General features: G+C 66.8%; 1 protein-coding gene across 4 annotated transcripts in view; it reads right to left on the minus strand.

Annotated features, from left to right (window-relative positions):
• Positions 1-19101, minus strand: part of CDH4 (cadherin 4) — a 507046-nt gene that overhangs the window by 7010 nt on the left and 480935 nt on the right. For all 4 annotated transcript variants that reach the window (XM_072735458.1, XM_072735456.1, XM_072735457.1 and 1 more), the window contains 4 exons: positions 15016-15153; positions 7140-7325; positions 619-872; positions 134-276 (listed from right to left, as the gene is read on the minus strand). In XM_072735458.1, the coding sequence (XP_072591559.1) occupies positions 134-276; positions 619-872; positions 7140-7325; positions 15016-15153 (721 nt within the window). The remainder of the gene's footprint in view (positions 1-133; positions 277-618; positions 873-7139; positions 7326-15015; positions 15154-19101) is intronic.

Genomic DNA, 19101 nt, shown 5'->3' on the forward strand with positions numbered 1-19101 from the left:
GCTGGGGGACAAGGGGCAGCTCGTGGCCCTGCACGGGGCCTGGCACCGCGGGGGCCTCCCCGCTTCGCCCCTCCACCTTCTCCGGTGCTGGGTGGGCCCCCCACCCACAGTCACCCCCTGGAGCGGGGCGCACCGTTGTCAGCCGCCAGGAAGGTGGCCTCATAGACATTGTTCTTGATGTAGAGGGACTCGCGGTCCAGGACGGCTGCCGTGGTGATCTGACCGTTGGTGGCATTAATGTGCAGCCAGTTGGCTGGGTCCGACAGCTTCGAGTATCTGAGGAGGGAGGTGAGGAGGTGAAGGGAGGGTGGCCCGAGCCCCAGCCCCGCCCCCGGTCCCCCAGCCTGCATGGACGTGGAGGAGCTTCCCCCCAGCCCAGTATGGGGTCCTGGGTCCTGGAAGCTTTTTCCACCTTCTGGGGTGGAGCCCCCGGCGATGCTGGAGAGTCGACACGGGTTGGGGACACCGCTGAGAGCTCACCAAGGACCCTCCGGGTTGCAGGGTTTGCTGGGCGCTAGGCGGCTCCTCCGTATGGGCAGCGAGGGCGCCCAGGGGTGGGAGGCCCCTTCCGAGGCCCGAGGGCGGGGCGTGGGGGGAGGTCGTGCTCTGCGGACCCACCTCACGGCCTGCTGCATGAAGCGGTCCGGGTCCACGGCCGAGAACGTGGTCAGCACGGTGCCGCTGGGCACGCCCTCCTCCAGGCGGATCAGCTTGTGGTTCGAGGGGAAGTAGGGCGCCTCATTGACGTCCACGACTGAGATGGTCACCCCCGCCGTGGACTGGAAGGACATCTGGATCCCACTGGCCAGGGGCGCCTGGTTGGACACCATCACAGTCAGCATGAACGCTCGGTTCAGCTCGTAGTCGACCGCCTGCAACGAGAGGCCCAAGGGGGTGAGCTGGCGCAGGTGCCTGGGGGCCGGCTCGGGGGCGGTGGCTGTGGCTGCCTGGCGTGCACCTGCCTCCCCGGTCCCCTACTGCTCCTGCCACCTGGCTCCGTGCCCAGGACACCGGTCCCAAGGGAAGCCGTGTGCAGACTGCTTCGTCCCTGGCTTCCTGTGGGGTAAAGGTCCCCCCGTACCGTGCCTTCCCATCATGCCAGGGCTCCTGGGGGCCCCAGCTCCCGGGGGGCAGCCGTCCACGGCCCGAGCTCTCAGCAGGTCGAGGCCTCCAGGGCTGTTTGTCGAGGGTGCCCTCCTGGGTGCAGCGGGCCTTCTCTCCTGTTGTGTTAACCCCCTGCCCCCTGGTAATTTGTCACGGCGGCCCCAGGACACTCAGACACCGGCCTGTGGGTGCTCTTCCCCTGCACGTGGCTCCTGCACTAACGTGATCCCCCGCTACACCCTCTTGGGGCGCCAGGACCCCGAATGACAAACGCTACAACAGTTCTATGGTCTGGGGTGCTCCCCACACTCTGGGGAGGGAGGGAAGTTGCACGGAGGCACTTGGGGCCCTGAGACGCGGAGCCACACGTAGCGACTCAAAGACCAGGCTGCCACACACGCAAGGGAACTTCTGCGCAGGAAGGTTCCCGGCGGGATCGCTGTGTCCTCCCGGAGGACGCGCACAGGAGGCAGCCCCGAAGCCCAGGGCGGCTGGAAGTTTGCAGCTGTGAGGACAGAAAGGGCAGGGAAGACCCGCACTGAGCGAGGTGCACAGACCTCCAGGATCTGCCAATGAGCGGTAGATGCGCAGCGTGCGGTCTTCGGTGTAGAGGGACAGGAACCGGAATTTGTATTTGTTCCTATTTGCAGAGAGGAAGACCAAGACCACACGAGTGAACCAGAAAACGCGTGAGGATGGTCCCCTGCCGGCGGAGGGGCGGCACGGGGTGGGGGGCAGGGCTGCGGCACGGAGCTGTGACTCACGTCACAAATAAAATTATATAGATGTAACGTGACCTCTGCAAACCGCAGGCAAACTGGAGTAAAGGGAGACTAGGTACCAGCTGGCAGCACGACTCCCCGGAGCAGAGCGATTTCAGGTCCCCAGCGCAGCGTCTAGATGGCAGTTCCTGATGGGATCGATTTTAAGGACAACGGTCGTTGCAAAGAAGCCTTAAGCGCCCTTGGTCTTCGCACGGTTGGTCATGACTTGGGCTCGTTATTCTGAGCGCCCTTTTATGCATGTTGCAGGGAAAAGTGAATCAGCGCTTGTGACAACGTGGTTCCGAAGTCAGATTCTTCAGCGTAAGAGGAAGGAGACAAAAGTATGGAGTCACTGAATTTAAGTAAAAATCCTCCGCTGTTAGGTTAGAAAGAAACGGCCGTTTGGATCAGCGGAAGACACGGAGACAGTGAGGAAGGGCAGTGCTGGGGCCGCCGCCTCCCGGCTCCGCGGGGGTGGAAGCCTCCCTGCTTCCCTCGGGGGCCGGGGGCCGGCGGCGCCCATGGGGGCTCCGATGCGAGGCAGGCGGCTCCCCCGGTTGGGCCACAGTGCACGGAAGCGCTCGGGAACAGGCTGGTGGCGGAAGGACCCGGGAAGGACCCGGGAAGGACCCCAGGACCGGCTGGGGTGGGGTGGGGGGGGCAGCTCCTGCTCGCAGAGGGCAAGGTCGGCAACGACGGCGGCTGAGCAAGCACACCCGATACAGACGCGTACAAATCCACGCAGTCTTAACGGTACCGAGGACGTGGAAACACACCCACACACCCACACACACTCATGAGTTTGCTTATTGCTCTGGTGGGACGATCCATGGCCTCCAAAGACATCGGGTCCAAACGTCTAACATTTGTGACCGTGTCACCCTCCAGGGCATGGGGGCTTTGTGTGTCTGATGGTCGGGGTCTTGCAGCGGGAGATGGCCCGGGATGACCCAGGTGGCCCGAAATATCATGGGGGGACCTTCGGGGTGGCAGCAGGCAGCGTGGCCGTCCTGAAGCCTCCGTCCGCCTTTGCTGCTGGACTCTGTGTGAGGTCCCTGTTCCGACAAGGTGGCTTGGTGCCACACAACCTCGCCGTCGTATGGCTCTGGAGGTGGGAGGTCGTAAGTCAGCGTCCCTGGGCTGAGGTCCCCGGGGCAGGGCTGGCCTCTTGCAGTTCCTCGAGGCAACCTGTGCTCTAGGTGCCCCCACCCCCGTCGGACCAGCAGCGCGGCGCCCTGTGGTCCGTCTGTGACCTCCGCGCCCCACTCACAGGCACGTCAGGGGTCCAGGGCCTGGGTGTCCCCGGGGGGCCACGGTGCTGAGCGCTGCAGAGCTGCACCTCAGGGTGCTGCGGGGCTCCTGCCGACGAGGGGACGCTCTTTTGTGCTAAGTTTAGCCCAGGAATGACAATCTGAGGAGCACCACCTCGTGCTCACTCACAAAGGAAGTCTCGTGGCCAAGGATCACGGTTAGACGAGGAACCACCAGGCGGAGGCTGGGGGGCCGCGCAGGCGCAGCTACAAGCATCAGCTGCGGCCGGGAAAGGCCGACTGTGGGGGGATGACGGGAACAGGCTGCACCCGGAGCCCACCCGATGGGCGTAGGTGACCGGAGTGGGACCGCCGGGCACCATGGGCTTCGCGACGTGACCCAGCCTCAGCCGTGAGCTCCTCCCCACGAACAGGCCCCTGCAGATCTAAATCCCAGGTTCCCGGCAGCGCGGGAGGGAGAACGAGGAACAAGAACCCGCGAGGAAGTGGTCGGACGGCGCGGCACGTGGGGCCTTGCATCGGCCAGCTGGCCCGGCGTCCGTGGCAGGCCAATGGTGGGTGGAATGTTCTAGGCCGCGAGAGATTCAAAACATGTTACAACCAAATGCATGGCGGGGGTGGGGTGGGGGTGGGGGGACCCTGTTCCGATCCAGATCCGAAAAGCCACAGCAGAGAGTCACTTTTGGGAAAATTAAGAGAAACTGAAGACAGACTCGCGCTGGAGAACGCGAAGGGAAGCCGGCTGCCTTGTCAGGCGTGTGACGGGTGTGACGGGCGTGGGCGTGGACGCAAAGCCTACTTCTGAGGGTGACGCATCCCGACCTCGGGAGTTACAAACGTCTCTGAGCGAGATCGGCGATGAGGCGGTGCGGGGCAAGCGAGGGCCCGACTGCGGGGCCGGGTGAGACCAGTCCCGGCGTGTCGGGGCTCCCGGAGATCTTCACTGTGAACCGAAGAGCGCCAGGGTCAGGAGCCTGTGCTCGCGGCTGGCGGCGCCTCCGCTGACCCGACCCGAGCCAGCACCCCCGGGTCCCCCAGCGGCTCAGCCTTTGACTCGAGTGAGCATTAGAAATCCTACACCTGGGGGTGCCCGGGGAGGCCCCCCAGGGTTCCAGTGACAATCCTGGGGTCCTGGGATCGAGTCCGGCATCGGGGCCCCTGCTCGGCGGGAAGCCTGCTTCTCCCTCTCCGTCCGCTGCTCCCCCTGCTTGTGCGTGCTCTCGTATTCTCTCTCAAATAAAGAAAAATCTTAAAAAAAAAAGGTATCTTACGCCTGGTGCATCAAACCCTTGCCTTCTTAGCTCCCGCTGCAGGTGAGCAGTAGATCCGAAAAGGGCTTTGAAAGCTAAATCAGAGCAGAGGTGGGGCCTGGGGGTTCCGGAAGCCCGAAGCTGGCCCTTCGGGAGGGTCTGGAGGCCAGTGTCCTCCAGAGAGGGCGGCTCTGGGCTGAGCCCCGTCGTCCTCTCCAGGCGGGATGTCCTTGTTCGCTGGGGGGCGGGGTGGTCCCCGCAGGCCCCCGGAGCCCTGCCATGAGATGCCATGTCCTTCAGTGGCACACGCCCTGTCACTCCCGATGCCTTCCGCTGCCCCGCCGGCCCTTTGAGGGGGCGTTGGTGCCATTGTGGGTCAGCCTGGGGCAGGCAGGGGGACGCGACACCTCCCTTGTCCACCCCCGAGGCCCGTCACCTAGCCTGATGCCGGGTGCGGCTCAGGAGCATCTGTGGGGGGCCACGTGCCCAGATTCCGCCCTGGCAGGACCCTCAATGGCCCTGTGGGCAGGGGTCGGATGAGGCTCCCAGTGCAGAATAACCTGGAAGCCCTCACCTGAGAGATACAGCCCGGGGCTTCTGCCCCCCAGTGCGGCCTGCTTCCTCCGTCCCGGGCTCTGGACGGTTCCAGACCCAGAGGGTGCACCCCCTGCACCCACGCTGAGTCCAGCAGCTGCCAATGGCTCCAGCCCCTCCGCCAGGACCCTCGGACAGTCTGGGAGGGGCTGCGCCATTTCAGTGGTTTCATAAAACTGTGGTGGTTTTGTCTCTGAACAAACCACCCAAAGGAAGAAATCTCTCTCCCTGTTTACCGGTTCACGTCCCTGGGGGACATGAAGAGCATTGCGTGTCATGCATTAAGATCGTGTCACCAGCCTGAGTGCGAATGCCTTCCAGAAAGACTATTATGGCCGATAAACGTCCACAGGAGGGTGAAATAAAACATATTTGTAATGGAGAAATCGATAGGTAATTTGGCCCACCAGTTTCAATTAGACTGGCCGGATGTACTGCTGGCCAGTACTGCTGGCTGCCCCCCCAGACCGGCAAGGACCCTCTCCTGAGAGGCCGGGAGCTGGGCCTGTGGCCTGAGGGGAAGCTGCCCGGCGCAGGGGGCGTGGGGGGCACGGGGGGGGCGGGGGGCAGGCGCTTCCGTGCCCTGCTGCTCGGGGAGCTGTCGCCTGCAGACTCGGGGGCTGGTGGACGGAGGGCCCGTGGGGGCTGCACCCTGGCCCCCTGCCCCCCGGCCCTCCTGCCCTCCTGCCCTCCTGCCCTCCCGGCCCTACTTCAGCGTCTGGGCAGAGCTCGCCCACTGCCTCTGCAAGCCTTACAGCTGGGCGGGTTGGGGAGGGGAGAGCAGAAGGGGCCAGTTCTTAGCTTTTCTGCTTCAAAAGCGGACGTCTGGGTGTAGGCAGGAGAACAGGCCTGATTGGTCTGAGCCTGTGGTTTCCTCGTTGGAGGAGACTGTGGGAAGAGGCAGGGGGGTCCCGAGGACGCTGGCGACGGTGATAGGTGCCCAGTGGGGCTGGGGGTCTGTGGGCAGAGGTGCTGTGGCCCAGCTCCGCTGCAGCCCGGGAGGAGGCAGGATGAGCCGGGGGGCGGGGGCTGTGGGGGGCAGGGTGGGGGCGGGAAGACCCCCCAGGCCACTGGGCCCTGCCTGGGCCACACACCACAGTGGGGGCCTGCGTGATGGCCGGATGCCAGCTGACCACACGCCTCTCCGCCGCGGGGCCGGAATGGTCCTCGCATTGCCGGGCGCGGTCCGGACCCTCCACCTGCAGGGCCCGCTGCCCCGGGAGCGACAGACCTGGGCGTCGGGCCCGGGCACGGCTGGGAGAGGGGGCTGGCCCGCGCCGGCCGTGAGTGAGCCAGGAGCCAGCGATCGCGCCTCCCACGCCCATCCCGGCCGCCCCCCTGCAGAGAATGCCGGAAAGCACCGCGTCTCCACCAGACGATGCAAAAATAACCTGGAAATGCTAAGATGAGGCCTCTGCCTTAAACAGACTTTAAGTGGAGAGTTTGGAGAAAGGCGCCGTGTGCAAATAATAAGAAAAAAAAAGGAAAAATGGGGAACGTGTGGCGCCAGCTGAGGATCGTGCCCGGGCACGCGGTCCAGGCTCGGCGGGGACGGCGCCGCTGCCTCTGCTCTCAGCCCGGAGGTTGTAAAACCCGATTTTAAATTCACAGAGAGTGGGATTCACCTGTGACTTGTGACAGGTCCACAGAGCCCTGTCTCCACTGCCACGCCGGGGGGGTTGGGGTCCCCCAAGCCCCTCAGCGGCCCCTCGTCATCGCGCCCGCATCCCCCGCACGCGTCTTGAGCCGCATCCATAATCGCGACGCCACGTCCAGGGCAGGACCGCACGGGGAGGCGGACGCACAGGCCTTCCTGCGGCCCCGGGAAGCAGGCCGACTCCTCGGGTGTTAGAGGCAAGGCGCGGCGTTAGGGGCCGTGGCCCTTCCCGGCTGGGCGGCCCTACCGGGAACGCAGGTGGTTTACCCCTGCTCGAGCACGGCGTCGGCCCTCCGGGGGGCGGGAGGGCGCAGCTCAGGCCGCCGAGTCCCTGGGGGCCCCGCGACCAGGTCCCCGCGGTGCCTGCCCCTGGCATGAGCGGGTGGGAGCCGCCCTTTGGCCCTGAGCGTCGGGGTGGCTCGCGCTTACCCGGGCATCGCTTCTGCTCAGTGATGGGGGCGAAGTCACGGCGGCCGGCGGGGAGCGGGGGCGAACCCACCTTCACCACGGTGACCATGCCCTCGTTGGTGACGGGGTCCGTGCGGATGCTGAAGTGTCCTGAGGGGTCCCCGCTGATGATCCTGTAGAAGGCATTCCAGTTGGGCGAGTGGGGCTGGTCCCGGTCCATCACCGTGAGGTTTGCGACCACCACCTCCACCTGGTTTTCGGGCACCTCCCCCGAGTACTGCGGACAGAAGGACAGACAGTGCTCAGAACGTGCGAGGAAGCCCGGGGAGGTCGGGAGGGGCTCTCTACCCGCCCCCGGGGGGCCCCGCCTCCCGCCACCCCTGCACCCCGGGTTCCCACGGGGCCCATTCCCCGGGCACGTGGGCACCTGCAGAGGGCTGTGCTCCCCCAGCCGGCCCGCGGCTGCACGCTGCACCCACCCACCGCCTCCAGATCGACCTCCCCTGCACGTGCGGACACACACACGTGCACGCACCCGGCCCCCCTCCTAAACCCCCTGAGGCCTCTCCCTCCCCGGCCCTGGAGGCCAGAGCAACAGCCGGGACGCACGAGACACCGTAGGCTACACTCGCGGGGCAGGAGCTAGGCGGCCGTGCACGGCTTCCGCAGGAGAGTCCTGTCTGTGGTCCCGCCACCCTGAGGTCCCACCACGCGCTGGGGTCAGCGGCTGCAGACGGGGGGTGACCCAACACCGAGCCTTTGCTCCTGCGAGCCCCTCCCGTCAGAGTGTGGTCTTCGTGGCTGAGGCGCCGTGTGCGTGTCCGTGTGCGGCGCTGCCAGAAAGCCGAGCACCCTCCGGGTGAGGATCCCGCCCAGGGCCCCCCCCCCCCTCCCCGGCGTGTGGCCTGCACAGAAGGGCCGGACTTGGTCAATGCTCTGCTCTCACTGTCTTGAAGCTTGTTTTTTTTAGGATTTAATTTATTTGCCAGTAAGACAGTGAAGCAGAGAGAGCGCACAAGCAGGGGGAGCGGCAGGCAGAGGGACGGGAGAGGCAGGCTCCCCGCTGCCCTGCTGTCCCTTGAGCCCTCCTGGAGACCCACCTCCTGCTGGCGCCACCTGCCCGGGCCCTCCCCGCCTGCCGCACCAGGGCCATTCCCTCTGCTGGGGTGTCACCATGTCCCCATAGCAGGAGGCTGGTGCCACTCAGGGGCTGTGCGACCTGTGGTTTTGTCATCCACAAAATGGGCACAGCATGTCCCCGAGGGCTTGGGGATGGAGCACAATGCACACAAAGCTTCCGGCATGTGTCAGGGCTTCTGCGAGGGACACACAGGGCCTGGCCAGGCTCCCAGCCCCAGAGCACAGCTTCCTGGCCGCAGAGGGAGGGACGAGCCCGGCCAGGGCCCAGCTCGCCACGAGTGACAAAGCCACGTCCAGTGAGGCAGAGGCCTTGTGCTTTGGCGCCTGCAGGTGGCCGTGCCCCGCCTGGCATGGGACAAGGGGCTCTGGTCCTTACACCAGGTCCCGGCGACAGGAGGGGTGCCCTATGAGCCTCCATGCCGACACACATGGCCTCAGGCTTCGTGACCACTCACATCCTCTGGCAGCGTCACCCTTGGATTCGACAACGGGGTGGGTCCTGGGGTTGCTGCGTGAGCGCCGAGCCTCGGGTGGGCCTCCGAGGGGCTCCGGCCCGGGCTGCTGGGCGCCTCCACCCAGTCTGGCCGCCTCGGAGCTTCATGGCGCAGGGGAGACCTGTGGGTCCCGGAGCCCGACCTTTGCAGGCTCCGGCTGAAGTTATTCCAAGAGTCTGTTTTAATTCATGCGAGTTTAATAAAGGTTCACAAAGAAGGGTCTTAAGCTGATAAATCTGGCTTAGGATTTTCTTATTAACTTTCCCTTGGCCATAATGAGTTTTTAATTTAATTTTTTCAGACCTTCAGGCACAGGGTGAGCCTCTCTCATGCCTCCCGGGAGGCAAAGGCAGATATTGGCAGAAGACGGAATTTTAAGGTCGTTGGAACGGAGTGCCTCGCCTAGATGGCAGTCCCGAATTCAAATGTCGCCCCGTCCCGAGGGACAGGGATTTCATCCAGCACAAACCCAGCTCCGAGGCCCAAATCCAGGGCTCCCGGGGGAAGGTCACATTAGCATAGAGGAGGATTAGGGTGAGAACAGCGAAGCCGAAGCAGGATCCAGGAGGACAAGAATGACAGCCTGTCCACGCGTGGGACCGCGGGTCCTCCGGGCGCCCTCGCCATGCACCTCGAGCGACGCCGTGACCTCCGAGGCTGCGCTTCTGTTTCCGTTCTGAGCGAGCCTACCCATGCTTGGGCCGGAGGACCTGAGCCTCCCTAGCCGCCCTCGGGGTGGGCAGCCCCTCCCCTGGCCCGGGCCCCTGCGTGGGTGGGGGCATCTCACTGGGAGGGGGCGCCCTCCCTGACCGGGACCCAGGGCTCATCGCTGTCCTTAGCAGAGCCTCGGGAGTCGGCCCGGGCCCGTCTGGCCGGGGTGGTGGCTGTGCCTCCGTGGGGCCCGGAGCCAGAGGGGCTTCCAGGGGCTGCAGGGGCGCCTGGGGAGGGGTCCCCACAGAACCTCACTGGGGACACGCCAGCGCCGTGCCTTCGAGCGTCCGTGGCTGCTGTGGGAAAGTGCGTGGATGTGCCTCTGCACATTCTGAGGGGTTTTGCTTCTTGAAATTGAACTTTCCTGTCCAGTAAACCAATGACGATTTCTTCTGGGTTCTGAGTTCAGGGTCAGAATCGGATTGGAGGGTCCACGTCGAACCAGGAGCCACGTCTAGGCGGGGTCTTCCTTGACCCTGCGTGTCACGGGGGAGGGACTGAGGTCTGGGGGCCCCTCTGAGCCTCTGTCCCCAGCCCGCGGAGCTGTCACCAGAGAGGGGAGAGGACACACGGGGAAGGGCTCCTTCCAGGGACAGCCGGGGGAAGGACCCAGCAATCAGCTGAAGATAGATCTTGGACTCCCCTGCCCCCACCCCCCCGCCCCCAGCGTTTCGGTTTGCAGACGGGGTTTGCTGACCGGTCCTAGCACGGTCAGGCCGCGGGGTCAAGCAGCCGGCCTCGCCCGAGGACGAACATGCTGCGGACCGTAACCGCCCCCAGCGGCACAGCGACGGCCACGCTCGTTGTCTCCTTGCCAAGCCTCCTGTGCGCCGGCCCCCGGCTCCCAGCCTGCCTGCAGGTGTGCACCCGTCGGCAGGTGCCCCCAGCTCCAGGGGACAAGGCCGAGGCGCAGGGACTCGCCTGAGGTCGGCACCTGGCCGGGGAGGAGCCGGGGCCCTGCCTCTGCGTGCAGCTCCACTGGGGGGGAGGCAAGGATCGGGGGACGGTCATCTGTGGGACGTGGACACCGGGCTGGCAGGAAGGGCTCAGGGTCCACGTGACGGGATGTGACGTGAGGCGGGCCAGGCGCTCTGGCCTGCACCTCCTCGCTGCTCAGAGCTGTTTCGATGCGGTACTGCAGAGGGTGGCGCCGGGGCCCCAGCACAGTTAAGGGCGAGGCGTCCGTTCCAGTTTTGAGATGCCGGTTACTTCGTCTCCGGGACTCAGGCTGAGTCAAAATCTCCCCCCGGGTCCGTGGGTGTCAGTGGAAGAGCCGAGCAAGCAGGACTGCCCGGGCCTGGGCCAGAGGCGCCACCAGCCAGGCCCAGAGCCGCGGCCGCCTCTCCACCCGGCCAGACAGGCCACCCCGAGGACGGAACTTCAAGTGTTACCCCAAGAAAAACCATAAAACCGTGGGGGCGCCAGCCCCACAGGACCCAGGGCTCCCGGGCCACGGCCCCACCTCCGGCAAACCGGTTCAGCACCTCCGAGGGTGACGGGTTCGCCGCGGGGGCTGAGCTTGCCGTGGGTCAGCGCAGCCACCGCGCCCACTCGTGGTCCTCCCGTCCACCCCAGGGAGCCCACAGTCGTTCTCCTTCGGTTTGGGACATTTACTTGAATATTAATTTAACTAAAACAAATTTCTTAACAGGTAATTTTATCCATGCCTCCTCGGGATGGGGCGCGGGCCGAGCCGTCAAAGCGGGCGGTGGAGGGGAGCGCGTCGCATCGCGACAGCCTCAGCGAAGACGCTGGACCGTGATGGCTCCTACCCTCCCCCCACAGATGAGGAGGCTGCGCTCAGATCGGACCATTTGGCAACTTGGCTGTGCGCCCCTCGCCCGAAGTCCGAGCGGGGGCAGGACCCCAGGGGTGCGGAGGCCTGAGCACAGGCCCCTGCGCGCCCGGGGTGGAGGGTTGGCTACCGTCCAGGCACGCGGAGCACAGCGCGGCATCGTCCGGCACCGATGCTCACGGAGAGCAGCGGATGCTCCTGACGTCACCCTGCACCGAATGACACTTGAGGGGGGTCCAGCCATCGGCCCACGGGCACACAGCGAGGAGGGACCAAGGCGGGGTCCGTGAGGGGCTTCCTGACTCCAGGAGACGCTCGCGTGGGCATGTGAGGGCCCCGGGACCCAGGACAAGGCCCCCCGGAGGCCCCGGGGGCAGAGTGCAGGTCGTGCCCCGGGCCCGTACCCCCAGCCCGAGGGGTGCAGTGGGCCCGTTGAACGCCCGGCGGCCCCTCGGCGGCTGTGGAGGACCCCGCGAGCGGCCCAGGCAAGGGGAAAACAACTTTTAATTAACGTTTAAGAATAGGAACCGGATCATGCAAATCCCCTCATCTCTTCAGCTTCTGCTGATTGTTCCTGATTAGGCTTTGGTAAAAATAGCCGGGCTGTGAGCAGGGATGTGGCCAGCGTGCCCCCTGCCCCCCGGAGGGAACCCATGACCATGGCCCATCACCCGGGGGCGGGACGGAGACCGGTCCCACCCCAGCGACCGCGGGGCCGACGTCAGGATCCATCCGCGGGGCCGCAGCCGCCCCCAGCCTTCGCCCGTGGGCTCTTCTGACCTGGGCAGCTCCAGGCCGGGAGCCCACCCGAGGCAGAGGGGCAGCGGCACGTCCCGGGGGCCAGGCTGTGCCCGCCACCAGCTGCGGGGCAGGAATCCGCCCCAGGGCGCCCTCCCAGCCACCTTCGGGGTCCGATGCTCCTCCCCAGGATCCCCGTGTGGCTCTCGCGGCGCCCACGTCCCAGGGGTGTGTGTGCATCGGGGACGCCCACCCCCTCGTGCTTCACACAGCCCTCCTGTCCTCGCTCCGTCATGGGCCCTCCCAGGACGGGCGTTTCTGGGGGACCCACGGGTGTTTTTGAGGTGGCTGCCATGCAGAAGGGAAGACGGCGTTCAGACTCAGAGCGCAGGTGTCACCGCCGGACGGGGGCTGGGACGGGGCGTGGGAGAGGCCCCCTGCAGGCCCGCCCTGTGGGAGCAGGGGTCGGGCAGCCCGGGCCCCTTGCTGGGGCTGCAGAAGGGAAGGCGCCCCCCTCCCCCCGCCCCAGAAGGGGAGAGAAGACACCCTCGGGGTCTGCAAGGTCAGCCGTGAGGCACAATGGTGGGGTCCGAGCAGGCCGTCTGGGTTAGACTCTACGTGGCCTGGGGCCCCCGGAACTCGCCTCCTGGGCCTCCATTGTCTCTGGTGGACAAAGGGGCAGTGGCCACGTCAGGGAAGACCTCTTAGGAAATGCACAGAAGCCTCTAGACGCGAGGGCCACGCCGCACACAGCTCCCTGCCACGGTGAGCGGCTTTCCGCAGGCGCCGCGGCCCACAGAACGGGGGGCTGGTCTCATTCCCGCTCTGGCAACCTCCCCGTGGGCTTGACATTACTCCAACAGGCACTGAAGACGATCCCAGGGCCGCTCAGGATGTGCGGATGCGGCAAGTCTCCCCGACACTCAGGGTATAGAGCGTAAGCGCCCGGCGGGGGCGGAGGTGACCGGCAGGGCCGGGCTCAGTCCTCCACCTTCTCAGGTCACCACGGTGCCTCGCGCCAGGAAGCACATCCTTTAGTCCCACCAGGGACGATCGGCTTGGTCTCCATGGTGACAGCAGAGGTGCCGAGGCTGTTTCCCGGGGGTCCTGGGGGTCCTGGGGTCCGGAGGGCTGCGGCCGCTGCCACACCTCCCCAGACAACTAGCATTTGCAGGCTGGAACCAGGACCAGAACGTGTGCCTGGGACAGTGACCTCTCGCCTGGGCACCTGCCGTGGGCCATCCGGGACCCTGACTCAGCGGTGGGTTCTGAGGATCCTCAGGTGCACCCCCCCCGACTGCCCCACAACCGCCAGGCGCTGGCCTGGTCCCGGCTCCAGTCCTCACGTTGCCCACGGGACGTGTCCTGCGCTGGTGCTCACCCGGGAGCGCGGCCCTCCTGCACCAGCACAGGCCGGCGTGTCCTGGGGACGTCTGTCATCACAGGGAGAGGCGCAGGGGGAAGGAGGAAGGGCGGTTGGGGCTGCTGGGCCAGTGTGGGCGAGGCCCGGCTGGGGCCCGGGGCCTGGGCACCACTCTCCTCCCAGCTCCCTAGGGGGCTGCCTCACCGCGTCCAACCACCTGGGCTCCTTGGCCCAGGAGTGCAAGTGGGAGCGGCTGCCCCGCGCCCCTCACCAGGTGGGGCCCCTGCACGCCGTCCGCCGTCTGCCCGCTAGATGGCGCTCTGTCCCCACGGGCGAGGTCCGGCTGGGCGCCGTGGGGGAGCGGGCTGCAGGGCGCAGGGGTGCAGGGGGTGGGATCTGGGGTCTCTGATTCTGGGACAGGAGCACTCCGGGCGTGGAGGCACGGGGGTGCAGGACGGGGGCACGCTCGGACGCCGGGGTGGGGCGACCCCGGGACTCTGGCCTGTGAGATGCCTGCCTGGGCTGACGGCTCTGGGGAGGAGGAGGGGGGTGCTCCTCTCCGTCTCCCCCCCTCTCCTCCCCGCCCCCTGCTTACTGCAGAATCAGCCTGGCTTCTGGGGTCCAATCCAGCTGCTCCCACTTAGGGGCTGGCCCAGTGGGTTTGCGCAGGGACTTGGCCTCTCTGAGCCTTGGCCTTTGCCACATCGCGGGCCCTGACCCTCACAGGGGGCTGGGGGGCCTACGGCCTGGCAGGGGCGCTCCCCAGCGTGCCCTGTGATGTGCCTATTGCTGTCACACCCTCGTCCCCTTGGCCCCGCAGTGGCCTGGACCTCGGGGGGCGGCTCCAAGAGGCCGTCCGGAGATCCGCGAGGCAGCTGCAACCTGCCAGTGGCGCCCTGGGAGCCCTCACTGAGCCCCCCTTCCCCTGCCCTAGCCCTTTCACCTGCTGCACTAGAGGATGGGCACCTGCAGGGAGGACCGTGCCCCCAGCTGTCAGCACCCCCGAGGCCTGGGGGAGGCATCAACGGGAGGGTGCCCGGTGCTGAGAGCAGAGAGAGCAGAGGCCGGCCCTGCAGACTGTGGGGCGGCCCCGAGGGGCCATCGAGCATGTGGACGCTGAATGCAGAGGGACCTCGTGGCGGTGACGCTCTGCTGCAATCTGTGGCCCCAGGGCTCTGCCGCTAGGACGTTCCCTGCAGGGGGGCACACATGACTCGGGTTCTAGACTCGTCCCCAAAGGCCCTCGGTGGGGAGCAGCCTGGGGGGCTGGCAGCCAGCAGCCAAGCCTGGGGGAAGGGCTCGCAGCATGTTCCCGGCCTCCAGGCTGCGCTCTGCTGTGGAGGGGAGCTCAGCTGCGCCTGTAGGGACGGCCTGCCCCGGGCGGGGCCCCACCTGGGCAGCAGCACCCCCCCCCCCCCCCCCCCGTGCACACGATCACGCATCCCTCCAACACTGACTGAGCCCCAATAGCACCGCATTCAGGGAGTGTGCAGCCCACCCTGTCCTGGGCACCTCCGAGGCATCCACGTCCCTCTGTGTGGTGCCTCCCCGAGCTGGATCGGGGCACCTGCCGCCGCCGCCCCCACCCCGAGGCCACCTCCTCCGGCCTCCCCCTGCTGCAGGCACCTGGGCGCCCCCCAGCCTCCTGCTGCCCGGGACCGCGGCGGCACCGCCCTCTGCCCAGCTCCCTCCGAGGGCAGCCCGCTGCCCGGGGCGCGACACTCACTGTGCTGGCGGTGAACTCCGGCGGGTTGTCGTTCACGTCGGTCACCGTGATGATGGCCGTAGCCGTGTTGGACAGGCCGTAGTTGAGATTCCCCTCCATGTCTGTGGCCTGAACGATGACCGTGTACTGCTGGACTTTCTGGGAGGGACGGGGTGGGAAGGACACACGTCAGTCTGGGGCTGGGATTACAGGCTTCTTCACCCACATGCGCTCCCCGAGGCGGCGTTAGCGGCTGTGGTCAGTCCCCGTGGGTGGGAGGGGCCGCGGGGCCCCCGGGAACTCTCTGCGTCCCCGTCCCCAGGGTTGGAAGGACGGTCCCTTCCCGTGCTTCCCGCGCACGCCTGGCTGCGTCCACGTCAGGGCCCGGCCTCGGGGCTGCAGGGGTGTGTGGGGCCGAGCCTGAAGGGAGGGCACCGTGCTGCAGGGGTTTGGCAAACCAGGATGAACCCCTTGAGACAGGGACGACCCCACAGACGGGCCAGCCCCCTGCACTGCCCCTGACAGTCTCTGCTCCCGCGGAGTGACCGTTGCTGACAACAGGCCGACGTGCGGCGCCCGGACACCTGCAGGCGGCTCGGGGGTCCCTGAGGGGCTGTGGGGAGTCCCTGGATCCCACGCGTGCGGACGGCGGTCGGCCGGTCAACCACGGGCCGCGGGCCAAGCCGCCGTCTAGAGCCGTGTCCGCCTGCGGCAGAGCTCCCGCGGCCCTAAAGCCCGAAACCTGTTCCGTGTGGCCTGTCATCCGCCCTGGGCCCGACGCTGGGCAGGTGGCTCCAGGGCAGGCTGGGGGGGGGACGCCGCAAGCTCCTCGGGGAGCCGGGGCGGGGGGAGCCGGGGAGCCTTCCGTGGGAGTGGGGGTGCGGCCCGGGGGTCACGGGTGTGGGACCAGAGCGGTGGGCAGCCTGCCGGGGCCGCCCGGGGTGGGGGGGGTGACAGGGCTCGGGGGCCTCCCGCCTCCACTCGTTCCGTCCCACCCGTGCGGGGCGGTGGTTGAGGGTGGGCGGGGGTCACCCGGTCCCCGCTGTGACATGCCGTGTGCTGGGCTCCAGCCCAGGGCTCGCGCAGGGCACTCCCGCAGCTTAAGGGAACTGAGTAAAACAGCTGTGAAAGCGGGGAGAACCCGGGAGACACGACAAAAATAATGGAAAGAGCTTGCGTCTGTCTGCTTGGGGGCGGCGTCGGGTTTCAGGTTTTCTCTCAGAAGATTAACCTTTACCTTCTTCCCTTCTGCCTCTGTCATCCCTCTGTCCACGCACCCACCCATCCCTCTCCTCACCCCTCCCCTCATCCGGCCCTCTGTCCCTCCCCGCCCCATCCTCCGTCTCCCCCGCCCCCCTCCATCCCTCTGTCCCTCTATCCATCTCTCCGTCCCCTCACCCATCCCTCTGTCCCTCTGCCCCCCACACATCCCTCTGTCCCCCATCCATCCTTCCGTCCCCCTGCCCATCCCTCTGTCCCTCTGTCCCCCCATCCATCCCTGCATCCCCCCGCCCATTCCTCCACCCGCCCACCTATCTGGCCTCCCTCTCTCCTCCCCTCCCTACGTGGCTGCTCCTCAAGCACATTCCCACGCAGGGCAGCTGAGGGCCATTCTGTCTGTCCCCTCACGGGCAGGCCGACCCCTCCACGGGCACAGGGGGTGACTGTCCATGGCACAGCTCTGAGCCACAGGCACTTGCACTCTTTTTCCAGATGTGCCGAGCGTTGGCCCGGGTTGAGGACAGTGGCGGGGATGGGGCGCGGTGTGGACGGCTCCATCCTGCAGGAACTGGGTACGGGACAGGGGTGGACACTGGGGACGCCCCTCAGGCCGACCCACCCCACAGGCCTGGCCACAGAGGCGTCTCCGGAGCCGCCAGAGGATAGCACAGCAGGCACAACGGGGAGCGGGTGTCTGGGATGGGTCGGCGTTGGCTCTGCAGGCCTGAGGGGCCCACGGCCGGGCGCCCACACGGCTCAGCCTCCTTGGCTGCAGCCCCGAGGTGGAGGCCCCAGACCGTGAGACTGCATTTCCATGCTGTGATGACAGCGGTGGGGACTGCCCCAGGAGCCTCCTAAGGGCCTTGGTGGGGCCCCTTCCTGGTGCTGCTGGAGGGAATCCGGGCGTCATGACGCCCCTGCCCCTGTGCCCGCCTTGCTCCAGGCCCATGGCAGGGCCTCACTCGGGGAGGGTTCACCGGGACCTGGGGGGATCGTCGGGGCTCGGCCTGTCTGATCACTGGGTGGGAAGGACGGGGACCGGGGTAGAGGAAGCCACCCAACCTCACGCCCCACCTGGCCTCCCAGGACCAGCCCCCACGCCCAGGGCCGGGGCAGAAGGCAGGAGAGGGCGCAGGCCGACCCGGGGAGACGGATTTAGCCAGAGAAGGAACGTGTGGCTGGAAGGTGGAGTCACAAACCTTCCTTCCCCCTTATCACCGACGCACAGCCTCTCCCCGGGACCCCGTGGCTACTGCCCTTGGGGACACAGGGACACACAGGTGTATGCGCAGGTGCCCGCGTGCAGGCTCATGCGTGTGTGTGGGTGTGTGAGTGTGTACCTGCATGCAGGTGTATTCGTGTGTGTAATGTGCATGTGTACGGGTCCTTGTGTACATCCGTGAGTGTTCGCATGTGGACACCGGTGTGTGCGTGTCTGTGTACCTGTGTGCACGCCCACGCCTGCATGTACACACGTGTGCACAGCCCACCACCACTGGAAGGTGTGCCCGTCTTGCTTTTGGAGGCCGGGTGGGGGGTTTCCCGGGCCTCAGTGGGGGGCGATCTCCCAGCCACAGGAAGGGTGGGCGGGGCCCCAGAGGCTGTGCCTCCCGTGGGGGTGCCTCTGAGATCCGGCCTCGCGGCCCTGATCAGGGATTTGCACCTTGGTGGAGCCCCCGGGCTCCTGGGCTGTCGCTTCTGCTTTACAAAGTAGACTCTTCAGACCCAGGAGCCGTCACCCTTTGCTCTTCTGCCAAATCCCCTTCTGGAAGGGCACTGGAGGCTGAGGGGGTGGCCGTCACCTGGCGTCCCTGGACACAGATCCCTGGCGTGACTGTCCCGCCGTCACCTGGGGGGGCTCTGGCCTGATGAGCCGCGGCCCTGGGGTGCAGGGGTGCCACCCTCCTACTTTGTGGTGGGCCATGTGCCTGGGGTCCAGCTCTACGGGGACACAGAGATGACCCCGGACCCAGCTCTGGACCCACGGGGTCTCCAGTGCAGCTGGAGGGAGGTGGCTGGGTGGGGAGTGGGCCTGCAGGTGCCTCTGGGGGCTCGTCCGCTGGAGGCCAGCTGGCCACGGCTGCTCCCACCCGACGCAGGTGCCCCTGCGCCCCCCGCCCCCTGATGCCCAGCGTCTCCTCCCACTAGGCCGCATCAGCAGCAGCGCCGGGATGAACTCATTAAAATGTGATCTGGCCATTTCCAAGTTGAAGAGAAGGAAGAAAGCCACAAGGGGGTGGTCCCCGGGGTCTTTGCCTACCTCCCCAAGGCTCAGCGTTTAAATTTTGCAGAACATCCATCAATAATGCAGTCGCTGACCCGCCCTAGAAGAGCATCAAAGCCTCCTGCAGGCCCCGTGTCCCCGTCCCCACACCGGCCACCAGGCTTGCATCCCGGCCCGCGGTGTGGCCCCCCACGGGCTGCTGGAGCCGCCCCCCCCCAGCCTGAGAATGGTGTCCGCAGCTCCGGGGCCCGAGTCTCCCCACCCACACCGGGCGTCTGTCGTGGGCTAGCGGCCGGGATGCAGTGGAGATTGAAGCTGAGAGCCCGGCGTCCACACTGCAACTCAGACCCTCCCAGCGCCCCTCCTCCCTGGCCGAGGCTGGGGTGCTCCCGCTCTCTGGGTCAGTGCCTGAGCTGCCAGGGGACGGGGCTGCGGGCTTGGAACTATAGGAAGGTGCGGGTTTTGGCTTCCTAAAGATCCCGTAAGACTGCGAGGGGCTGTGGCCCGGCCATGTGTGGGGGACACTGCAGCCTGATGAAGGTGATAGGTGACAGTCGGCGTCCCCAGGGACGGGGAGCCTGGGTGGGGCCCGTGATGCAGCCACCTCGCCCCGGCGTGGGCGGAGTGGGTCTGAGGACCTCAGTGGCCCAGCACAGCCCTGG

The sequence above is a fragment of the Vulpes vulpes genome, chromosome 14, assembly GCF_048418805.1.
Source record: "Vulpes vulpes isolate BD-2025 chromosome 14, VulVul3, whole genome shotgun sequence".
In the NCBI taxonomy this organism is placed as follows: Eukaryota; Metazoa; Chordata; class Mammalia; order Carnivora; family Canidae; genus Vulpes; species Vulpes vulpes.